The 12374-nt window shown below is 41.0% G+C and overlaps 1 protein-coding gene across 3 annotated transcripts in view; it reads right to left on the bottom strand.

Annotated features, from left to right (window-relative positions):
- edc4 (enhancer of mRNA decapping 4) overlaps window positions 1-12374 on the bottom strand; it is a 112363-nt gene that overhangs the window by 17106 nt on the left and 82883 nt on the right. For all 3 annotated transcript variants that reach the window (XM_060838175.1, XM_060838176.1, XM_060838177.1), the window contains exons 24-26: window positions 10648-10763; window positions 8650-8815; window positions 6508-6694 (exon numbers count right to left, since the gene is read on the bottom strand). In XM_060838175.1, coding sequence (XP_060694158.1) covers window positions 6508-6694; window positions 8650-8815; window positions 10648-10763 — 469 coding nt within the window. The remainder of the gene's footprint in view (window positions 1-6507; window positions 6695-8649; window positions 8816-10647; window positions 10764-12374) is intronic.

Raw genomic sequence — 12374 nt, 5'->3', positions numbered from 1 at the left:
AGTCGATAAGGATAGTATCCCTTGTAAAAACAGGGTACTGACTTAAGTGATGTACCAAAGAAGTAATGGTGACAGGAGAAAAAATCTTCTACACAGCCAGTCATAACTGTATTGAATGCACCATCAGGAATGTGGTGAACAGAAATAATGTACAACGTATGAGATCAGAACAGGAGATTAACACTAGATACTGATACTCATTTTAAATGTTGGTGGGCGCAGGCACAATGGAACGTAACAATTCTGCAGTAACTGCCCCAAGGTACTTTAACAGAGCACAATAAAACTGGCACCAAGCCACATAAACAGCTATTAGGTCAGATGATCAAAAACATCAATGAGGCAGGTTTTAAAGGGGGGGGGGGTCAACGAAAGAAGTAAACATATTTAGAACTTCAGAGCTTAGGGAGTTGAAGACTTAGTCACTAATACAGAATTGATTAAAACTAGTAATGCCTCAAAGGCCAGAATTAAATGAGTATATATCTCAAAGTATTGTGAGGTCTTGGGTTTACTGCACATAAAATAAGGGAGATTAGCTATCAGTGCACTAAAATAGTTAACTCTCGAGGTAACTAATGGATAAAACCAGGGTATCAGCAGATGATCCGAGATGGGGACATAGACTGTCTGTTTGCAACCTTGGTGTGATATTTGATTTCAAGTTGATCTTTTGGACATTAATATGCACCATCACTAAGACACAGTCTTTATTGGTCTGTCAAGCAAGGTGACTGGACTTTAAACTTTATCCCACCACCAGGGATATATTTCCCTCCCCTCCCCTATCAGTGTTCTGCAAAGACCACTCCCTTCGTGACTCCCTCGTCAGGTCCACACCCCCCACCAACCCAACCTCCACTCCCGGCACCTTCCCCTGCAACCGTAGGAAATGTAAAACTTGCGCCCACACCTCCTCCCTCACTTCCCTCCAAGGCCCCAAGGGATCATTCCATATCCGCCACAAGCTCACCTGTACCTCCACACACATCATCTACTGCATCCGCTGCACCCGATGTGGCCTCTTCTATATTGGGGAGACGGGCCGCTTACTTGCGGAACGCTTCAGAGAACACCTCTGGGACGCCCGGACCAACCAGCCCAACCACCCCGTGGCTCAACACTTTAACTCTCCCTCCCACTCCACCGAGGACATGCAGGTCCTTGGACTCCTCCACCGGCAGAACATAACAACACGACGGCTGGAGGAGGAGCGCCTCATCTTCCGCCTGGGAACCCTCCAACCACAAGGAATGAACTCAGATTTCTCCAGTTTCCTCATTTCCCCTCCCCCACCTTGTCTCAGTCAGTTCCCTCAACTCAGCACCGCCCTCCTAACCTGCAATCTTCTTCCTGACCTCTCCGCCCCCACCCCACTCCGGCCTATCACCCTCACCTTGACCTTCTTCCACCTATCACATCTCCATCGCCCCTCCCCCAAGTCCCTCCTCCCTACCTTTTATCTTAGCCTGCTTGGCACACTCTCTCTCATTCCTGATGAAGGGCTTATGCCCGAAACGTCGAATTTCCTATTCCTTGGATGCTGCCTAACCTGCTGTGCTTTAACCAGCAACACATTTTCAGCTGTGATCTCCAGCATCTGCAGACCTCATTTTTTACCCTTTAAACTTTAACTCCCTTTACGCCCACAGATGTTGCCAAACCAGACTTTCTGCAACAAAATCTGGGTTTTTTTCAAATTTCCAGCATCTGCAGTTCTTTGTTTTATTTTAGTCTTTTACTGTTATCACAAGCAACAGCTGACAAGTATGGAAGTAGGTTTGGAGCTGTAGCCAAAGACAAGAGCTTCAGTCTTCTGAGAAAAGTCTAGACCATCTAGTATTTGATGCCAGATAATGAGAGAGGTGGTGGAGTGGTAGAGTTGGTTGTTGTCAGCATACCGCATTAATTTTCACAATATCAATGTCATACAGAATGTAAAGAAGATAAAGGAGGATGTCCAAGAAAGAAATCTTTAACAGAACAATTGTGGACATACGAAGAAAAGACAATACTTCAAATACAATTAGATAAATAAGAATGGAACCAGAGGAATGCAGAACTGTCCAGCTCGCTGACAATAAAGTGATATTAGAGGAGAATGAGGTGGACAATAGTGTCAAAGGTTGCAGACGTTCATTTTAGAACTATGTTCAGGCACAAAACAAATATAGGACTTGTGGAAAAGAGAATACTTGGATTTCAGAGATAACATTATGTTCAAGGATTCTGGAGAGGAAATGCAAGTTGGAAATAGGATGGTAGTTTGCAAGGGCTTTTGTTTGACAAGTAATGATGACAGAATTAAAGGACAATACGTCAAGAAACAGCACCATTAACAACATTTGCTAACCTGGGCTAAAGAAGGGGTAGATGGGTGATCAGAAGTTCACAAGAACTTTCAAAAGTTGATGTTTGCAGGTGAAGAGACGGGTGGAAAATGGGAAACCTTCAAAAATGAGATAACAAGGGCCCTGAGACAGTATGTTCCTGTTAAAGTGAAGAGCAGGGCTGGTAGGTGTACGTAATGTTGGATGACTAGAGAAATTGAGGTTTTGATCAAGAATAAGAAGGAAGCATATGTCAGGTAGAGACAGCAGAAAGCAACTGAATCCCTAGAAGAGTATAAAAAGGCAGTAGGCATATACTTTAGAGAAATCAAGAGGGCAGAAAGGGGACATGAGATAGCTTTGGCAAATAGGGTTAAGGAGAATCCAAAGGAATCATACAAATACATTAAGGGCAAAAGGGTAACTAAGTGACCCTATTCTCTCCCTAAGGATCAGCAAGGCCACCTATGTGTGGAGCCACAGGAGATGTGGGAGATACTAAACGAGTATTTTGTATCCGCATTTACTGTGGAGAAGGATTTTGAAGATAAAGACCATGAGAAAATAAGTAGCAACCTCCTGAAAAATGTCCATATTATAGAAGTGGTGATGCTGGACAACTTAAAATGCAAAAAAGGTGGATAAATCCCCAGGACCTGATCAGGTGTACACTAGAACCTTGTGGGAAACTAGGGAAGTGAATACTGGGCCCGTTGCTGAGGTATCTGTATCATCAATAGCCATAGGCAAGGTGCCAGAAGACTGGAGGTTGGCTAATGTTGGTTACCACTGTTGAAGAAAAGTGGTAAGGAAAATCCAGGGAATTACAGACCAGTCAGTCTGACAGCGGTGATGGGCAAGTTGTTGGTGGGAATCCTGAGGGACAGGATTTACAAGTATTTGGAAAGGCAAAGACTGATTAGGGACAGTGAACATGGATTTGTGCGTGGGAAATCGTGTCTTACAAACGTGATTGAGTTTTTTGAGGAAGTAACGAAGAGGATTGATGAGGACAGAGCAGTAAACATGAGCTGTATGGACTTCAGGAAGGTATTCAACAAGATTGCTCATGGTTAGCAAGGTTAGATCACAGCGAATAGTGGGAGAACTAGCTATTTGGAAAGAGAACTGGTTCGAAGGAAGAGGCAGAGGATGGGATCAAGGGTTGCTTTTCAAACTGGAGGTTGAATGATGCTGCTTGTCCTTTAACAAGGATATGTTGTCCTTGTTTTTTTTCCAGAGGGTTCATAAACCTAGAGACTCCGGGAGGTCTAGATTTGAAGGGTTTTAGGGTCAATTTGATTATAGCTCGTAGATACTGCCTCAGAAAAAGGCTTTCAAGTGTTAAAAAAACTTGTACAATGAAAGGGGTGTGGCCAAGTTCTCCCAGTTTAGCCTTTCTCTGGTTTAGTTCGGTTTTAGCAGGCAGTTAGCTGTGAAGCTGCTGGACACAAAGAAACAGATTCATGCTGATCCTTCCTCTCTCTGACATCTCTCAAGAACCTGTGCTGGATTTTTCATTTTTTTGCAAAAGGGTGTTTATGGGGATTGTTGCAAGTATTTGGAACAGCATCATTAAGTTGGAATAATCTGTTGGGTTTTCGGTAGGTTAAATTATTCTGTATTCTGTTCTCTTTTGCTTGTGTTTCATTGCAGGCAGAGCTAGTGACGTACTCGCATCACTATCACAGGTGGTATCTGGGGCTAGGAGGTCATAGAGATGTACAGCATGGAAACAGACCCTTTGATCCAACCCGTCCATGCCGACCAGCTATTCCAACCCAATCTACTCCCTCCTGCCAGCAACCGGCCCATGCCTGCAAGTTTTGTTTGGACCAACAAAAATCCACATGGTCACTGGCCACGGTTTAGCCACCTTTTCAAATGCTATGAAAAAGGCTTCCACATCCTTCTCATCAACTTAGGCAAGGTTTGAATATATTTAAACAGTTTCTCACCATGCTTACCTTCAGCCTTTATCTTCAACATTTTAAGCTGACTTTCTCATCTAAGTGCAATTTCTGAAGTTCAAACTCCCTCTTATTCTTCCTTTTCCCCCTCTCCTTTTCTCTCTCTTCTCTCTTTTTGTTCTGCTGAAGTGATTTGTTCTTTTTCTCTTCCTCTGCTTTTAATCATAATTCAAACCGTTTCATTTCTGTTGCCCTTTCTTTGTCTTTTGCCTCTAACCCAAGCTGCTTCATTTTCAATTCATATATCCATCCAAATGCCTTTTAAATGTTGCAATTGTACAAGCCTGCACCACTTCCTCTGGCAGCTCATTCCATACATGTACCACCGTCTGAGTGAAAAAATTGCCCTGTAGGGCTCTTTTATATCTTTCCCCTCTTACCCTAAACCTATGCCCTCTAGTTCTGGACTCCCCGACCCCGAGGAAATCCTATCCACGCCCCTCATAATTTTGTAAATCTCTATAAAGGTCACCCGTCAGCCTCCGACGCTCCAGGGAAAACAGCCCCAGCCTGTTCAGCCTCTCCCTATAGCTCAAATCCTCCAACCCTGGCAACATCCTTGTAAATCTTTTCTGAACCCTTTCAAGTTTCACAACATCTTTCCGATAGAAAGGAGACCAGAATTGCATGCAATATTCCAACAGTGGCCTAACTAATGTCCTGTACAGCTGCAACATGACCTCCCAACTCCTGTACTCAATACTCTGACCAACAATGATGAAGAAAGCCATCTTAAGTGCATATGAGCTTGTGCCAGAAGCCTATAGACAATGTTACTGGAATCTGAGGAGGGACCCTGGTCAAACATACATTAAGTTTGAAAGAATCAAACAAAGGAATTTTGAAAGTGGATGAAGGCATTAAAAATAGAACAAACCTATGACATTTTAGAGTGACGATTATTTTGGAGGAGTTCAAAAATTCACTTTCTGAAGCAGTGAGAACTCATGTGGAAGAGCAGGGAGCAAGATTAGCAGCTGATGATTATGAGTTGGCCCACAAAGATGTCAGACTGCAATCAAATGCAATCATTCACAAAAAATTCATGGATGATAAGGACCTATTTCATAAGTAAAAAGACATTCCGGAGGAAAATGCTTAAAGAGGTGGTGAAAGACTAAGCAATATAAGAGATGAGTTAGACAGGAAGGAGATTAACAAAGTAAGCACTCAGCTGAAGCACTGAAAAGGTAAACACGAAAGTGGGACTCGAGTTGTTGTTTGTAATGAGGTATAGCAAATACTTCAAAGAGCTCTTCTGAAGATGCTTAAAGAGACACAGTTGTTTGAAGAGGGTGCCAAGCCTAAAGTGACGGTGGGAGAGCAGCAGAACTGGGAATACTGAAAAGCCAGAGTAGGGAATTGGATGGTCAGAGTATCTGAAAGGGGATATGTAAAAGTTAGTAAAATGATGGAAGAGAGGCACCTTGGATGAAAGAAAGAAAAAAAAAATTAAGAGCAAAAGTTGAAACAGAGTGATGGGCTCAGGTCCAAGGTCCAGAGCTGGAGCTAATGTGTCTGTAAGTGGACTTGGGGAAAACTCAAGTTAAATTGGTGCGTTTTTTACCACAGTGGACAATCTACTTCATATTTAAAATCTATCCTCTACTGTCTGGTCAGGTTTTCAAAGTGAGTTACGATTCAAAGCTTTCGTCTGTTCTGTACAGAAATATCACACTTTCAATCTCTAAACAATCTCTCCTGCAACAGTAGAATATTTTTTTCAACACATATCATATCCCCAGCAACTTGATTGGCATTACTGAGTCTGACTTCACAAAATGTTGTACAACAAAAGATCAATTACTTCTCATTTTGCTTCACCTAATCAAGCCTTAGCCCGAGTTAGAGGGGCAGAATGTTGACCCACGTACCGCAGAGGACACGGGTTTAAAATGATGAGCAAAAGAACCAAAGGTAATGTGATAAAACATTCTTTCGGTTTGGATCTGGAGTACACTACCTAAAAGGGTGGTAGAGGCAGATTCAATTGTGGCTCTCAAGAAGGAATTAGATAATCACCCAAAAACGTAAGATTTGCAGAGCCACACTTAAAGGATGGGCAAGTGGGATGATGGATAGCTTTTCTAAATGGCAATGGGCTGAAGGCAAAGAATCACAGAGACCAGGTATTTAAGTTCATATCGTTAACATCATAATACAACACCAACGAACATGTATCACACAGTGAGCATATTGCTACTCACTTGCTGACAATGATGTGAAGTTGATGTTGCACTTCTGAACGCATGCCATTTGTGATGGTAGCAGCCAGGTGATCAGTGACACTCTGGAAGCGATCAATCATTTGCTGCAACTGACTAATCAGAGGATCACGGATTTCTTGTTCTTGGGTCTTTTTGGACTGAAGGTGAATCTCAAGTTGTTGGATATCTGTGTAGGTGAAATGCAAAGCATCAATAAATTTACATTTGAATTAAAATAGATGTTGAAGTAACAGAGTTGGATAATAATCTAAAACACACACAGTGTCATCAAAACATTTAACATGACAGTCATTGCATATGAATTCGGATCAAAGTTAAAAGTAACAACATAGAAAACAATGCAATTTCCAATGCTGTTGTGTACAATTTATTTTAGAGTTGCTCACTGGATGGCATGGTTCATGTTTATTCTGCAAAGTGAAAAACAAATATTAGTCCTTTACTAAAGCACAGACCTCAACCAATGCACTTGAAGCAAAAAAAGTCAACAATGAAGAAATTACAAAACATGACCTATCAGCTAAGGGGCTGAAATTTATTACTTTTGTATTTCACTCAAAAGGTTCTGCAAAAATATTTATATTTTCCTGTTAATCCTTTTTAATTTCTTCCCCAAAGAAACCCAACACTAGTATAACTGTTCATGCACAAATCCAGACAAACAAACATCAAAGGTACAGGACTATGTGGGGTGGTGGTTTGTGAGTGGGAAATTGATCGCAAGCAAGCCTAGACACATGTACGGTTCATTGGAGAGCAGCTGGATCAGAAATTTTGACTGGCCTTTTCTCCCCCAACACCGTGAAGGTTATCGCAAGTATACAACAGGACCTTGATTAGACTGATGGGCCGAGGAGTGACAGATGGAGTTAATTTAGATAAATGTGAGGTGCTGCACTTTGGTAAGGCAAATCAGGCAGGACTTGTACACTTAATGGTAAGGTCCTGGGGAATGTATAGGTTCATAGTTTCTTGAAAGTGGAGTTACAGGAGACAGGGTAGTGAAGACAGCGCTTGATATGCTTGCCTTTATTGGTCAGTGCATTGACAGTTGGAGTTGGGATGTCATGTTGCGGCTATACAGGACATTGGTTAGGTTACTTTTGGAATACTGTGTACGATTCTGGACTTCATCCTATAGGAAATATGTTGTGAAACTTGAAAGAGTACAGAAAAGATTTCCAAGGATATTGCCAGGTTTGGAGGGCTTGAGCTACACAGAGGCTGAAAAGGTTGGGGCTATTTTCCATGAAACATTGGAGATTGAGGGGTAATCTTATAGAGGTTTACAAAATCATGATGGGTATGGACAGGATAAATAAACAAAGTCTTTTCCCCACAGTAGGTGAGTCCAAAAATAGACGGCATAGGTTTAAGGTGCGGGGGGGGGGGGGGGGGGGGGTGGAATTTAAAAAGAGACCTTCAGTCTATTTTATTAGATTAGATTACTTACAATGTGGAAACAGGCCCTTCGGCCCAACAAGTCCACACTGACCCGCCGAAGTGCAACCCACCCATACCTGCATTTACCCCTTACCTAACACTACGGGCAATTTAGCTTGGCCAATTCACCTAACCCGCACGTCTTTGGACTGTGGGAGGAAACCGGAGCACCCGGAGGAAACCCACGCAGACACGGGGAGAACCTAAGGTGCAATATTTTCCATACAGAGGGCACTGAGTGTATGGAATGAGCCAGAGGAAGTGTCAGGAGGTTGGAACAATTATAACATTTAAAAGGCATCAGGATGGGTATACAGAGATATAGGAAGGGTTTAGAGGGACATGGCCAAATACAGGCAAATAAGACTAGATTAATTTTGTATAACTCCGGCAGCACAAACAAGTTGGACCGAAGAGTCTGTCTGGTGCTGTTCGATTCTATGATCTCCTTGGCCTCAGCTACAAGGTTAAACCAATTGAAGGTTTCACATTGCTCTCCCAAATACCACCTTGACAAAAATCAGCTTATACAATCAACACCATGGATTGAATCAGTGCCAGTAAAACTACACCACCTAGTACTTTAATCCACTTAAATACTGAAAAAAAAATCACTGGAAACAATTAAACTTCTAAAATATAAGAATGACTGACCATAATAATCAAAACAATACCTACATTCTTGTGTCCCCTGCTTGAAGCTGTCATTTATTTGCTGGAACATTGACTGGCAGGCTTTTTCAAACACAGGTACAACTATACTCTGGAACGATTCTCTGTAACTTGATTGTATCGGTCCTTGCAAGGCATCTGCTGCAGCTCTTCCAATACTCTCCACAGTGTTCTACATATAATGACAAAAAAAATTATAACATTCATTAGATTTGCTACTCTGAAGTGGCAGAAACAATACCCAAATACCCATTTTAAGTAAGTAATAAATTGTCAAATATTCCAAATTACCCGTGTTCCAGGGTTTCAAAATACTATTTCAGCAATTCAAGATGTGGTTGTTAATCCATTCTGTCCAAAGCAAACTCAAAAGAATACTTATTTCGCCTACCATTCTCTTTGACAACCCACATACCACAATCACCACCTTCCCCAAACACAACTATGCCTTCTCCATTCCTCTGCATCCAGTTGAACAAATTAGGCCAATTAGAAACATCAGTAAGAAATGGAGAGCTGGACTTCACTCAGGGAGTGATGCAAAGTAATGAAACTTAAAAGAAACAGATGGAGCATGAATTTCATCAGGAATTGAAACTGAACTTTACAACATGTACAGTCAATCAGTCAGCTCAATACATTTCGCAAGTTTTTAGATTGGTAATAAATATTATTTTTCAACAGGAATATTAGTTATAACTTAGCTCAATGGTTGAATAGAAAAGTAATTCTCAATGCATATTAAAATTCATGATCTTGAGGTGCCAGTGTTGGAATGGGGTGTACAAAGTTAAAACTCATACAACACCAGGTTATAGTTCAACAGGTTTATTTGGAAGCACTAACTTTTGGAGCGGTGCTCCTTCATCACTGACTTTGATTAGTTATTAAACTCAAATTAATTACTTGGTTTTAAAAGCAATTTTATAAAGGACATAATTTGTCCAATTCAACAAAAATGGCTCTGCAAATTGAACAAGACAATACAGAATCAAAAATACGGTGAACAATAAACATGGATTCAAACATTATATAAGATATAAATTCAGAGGGTATAGTGAACAGCTCCTGAAATGGATGATAGGGTTGTAGTAATGAAAAATGACCACTCAGAAGCCAAGTTTTGAACTAGTGGTTTTTATTTAAGAGCTTTGACCACTCGGACAGCCAGCAGCTGTCTCGAGTTGACAGTACTTACTGTAGAGCAAATGGTTTCCCGAACTGAAAAAAAATACAACTGATGCCTGAATTATAAGAACAGATAAAGAGAACACTGGAAAAACTCAGCAGGTATGGCAGCATCTGTGAAGAGAGAAACAGCTCACATTTCAAATCTGGTATTACTCATCTTTAGAAGTGAAAAGGTGGTGGAAAACTGTTTTTATTTAATACTTCTGACAGAGGCAGAGGAGGAGCAAGAGGCAGATGGTAATACAAGGCCTGTATAAAACAACAAATGGGGTAGTTATTAGTGGAGAAACAAATGAAATGATTAAAAAAAGGACGTAAATTAAAATTCTATTTGTTTTCTGCACAGGGCCTCTGTACCATCCGCTGTTTTACTCCTCTGCCTCTTCGTCAGAAGTATAAAGAGATTTTCTCACAACATCTTTCAGTTCTGAAGATTAGTCATGCCAAACCTGAAACATTAACCCTATTTCTCTCCTCATAGATGCTGACAGATCTGTTTTTTTCGGGTGCTCTGTCATTGTTTCAGATTTCCAACACCCTCGGTATTTTGTAAAATATATCCCTAGTTCAGGTTGGCATTAAAAATAGCCATGGAGAAACCATGCTTGATAAGCCTACATGCAGGAAGCAACTGGAGCAAAGATCACAAAGAAAATAAGGGAAGAAAATGTAACTGGAGATAACACAAGAAACGTGATCAAGAGGTGAAACAGGTAAACAGGTTGTATAAATAGTACAAACACTAAAATTATCAATTTCACTTTTTACACTATGCATTGTAATTGAGAACATTTTGAAGTTCAAAAACCTTACCTTTGATTTTACCATTTTTGTTATATTCTCTTTTAATATTCCTTCAATTGCTGCAAGTTTGGTTGCAATATGGTTATTCAGCTGACCCGACACTGGTTCCAAACTTTTGGAAATAGCTTTCAAAGGAGGTTGAAAAATCTTATGTTAATATTTCTATCAACATGCATCCCAAAACCCTTTCCTTTCAGAAAGGGATTTCCAGCAACACTATTTCATAATTAATCAGGACATGAGAATCCTACAGTTCCATGTTGCCTCAGTTAAATTTCAGCTGATTTATAAACAAAGGGTGCAATTCCTTATCCGGATCTTTCTACTTCCACCAATGCTCATAAAGCATTGGGTTGCAGCCAGGAATATGAAGTCTTAGTTTCATTGTGGCCATTGGGAGCTGTGTATACACAATGAATTATGAGTGTTTTGTAATTGGATACATATAGCAAATTGAGTCATACACTTTGCTCCCACTTATGGGGCAAACAGTGGCAGGCAAACCATTGCAAAATTAGTGACTAATTTCATTAAGGAAGTCTTCTAATTCAGCATCTTGTATGTGAACTAATATTTGTCACAATAATGTAATTTCGGATTCAGTTGTTATTAACGTACTTAAATATGCCTGATGATGACATATGCACACACTGACAACTAACAGGGTGGCTCATTCAATGCGAAAGACCTCCGATGATCCAAGAAAAATAACCCCAGCTTATTCAGCCTCTCCGTATAAGCTCAAACTCCCTGGCAACACCCTTGTAAATCTTTTTTCGAATCCTTTCAATTTTCACAACCACCTTCCTACTACAGGGAAACCAGAATTACATAGTATTCCAATAGTGGCCTAACTAATGTTCTGTACAGTCACAAGATGACTTCCCAACTCCTTTCCTCAATGCACTGACCAATAAAGGCAAACATACCAAAAATCATCTTCACTATCATGCTTACCTGTAACTCCATTTTCAAGGAACTATGAACCTGCACTCTTTGTTCTCTTTAGAACAAAGACCAATACAGTGCAGAATAGGCCCTTCGGCCCTCGATGTTGCGCCGACCTGTAAACTACTCTCAGCTCGTCCCCCTACACTATCCCATCATCATCCATGTGCTTATCTAAGGATTGTTTATATCTCCCTAATGTGGCTGAGTTAACTACATTAGTAGGTAGGGCATTCCATGCCCTAACCACTCTCCGCATAAAGAACCTGCCTCTGACATCTGTCTTAAATCTATCACCCCTCAATTTGTAGTTATGCCCCCTCATACAAGCTGACATCATCATCCTAGGTAAAAGACTTTCACTGCCTATCCTATCTAATCCTCTGATCATCTTGTATGTCTCTATTAAATCCCCTCTTAGCCTTCTTCAGTCCAATGAGAACAGACCCAAGTCTCAGCCTTTCCTCATAAGACCTCCCCTCCAGACCAAGCAACATCCTGGTAAATCTCCTCTGCACCTTTTCCAATGCTTCCACATCCTTCCCGAAATATGGGCACCAGAACTGTACACAATATTCCAAGTGTGGCCGCACTAGCATTTTGTATAGTTGCAGCATGATATTGCGGCTCTGGAACTCAATCCCTCTATGAAACACACTGTATATGCCTTCTTAACAGCACTATCCATCTGAGTGGCAACTTTCGGGGATCTATGTACATGGACTCCAAAATCCATCTGCACATCTACACTACCAAGGGTGCTGTACCACTCTTTGTACAGCAATACT

Source organism: Hemiscyllium ocellatum, chromosome 17 (genome assembly GCF_020745735.1).
Source record: "Hemiscyllium ocellatum isolate sHemOce1 chromosome 17, sHemOce1.pat.X.cur, whole genome shotgun sequence".
Lineage (NCBI taxonomy): Eukaryota > Metazoa > Chordata > Chondrichthyes > Orectolobiformes > Hemiscylliidae > Hemiscyllium > Hemiscyllium ocellatum.
This window is presented reverse-complemented; position numbering and strand designations above follow the sequence as displayed.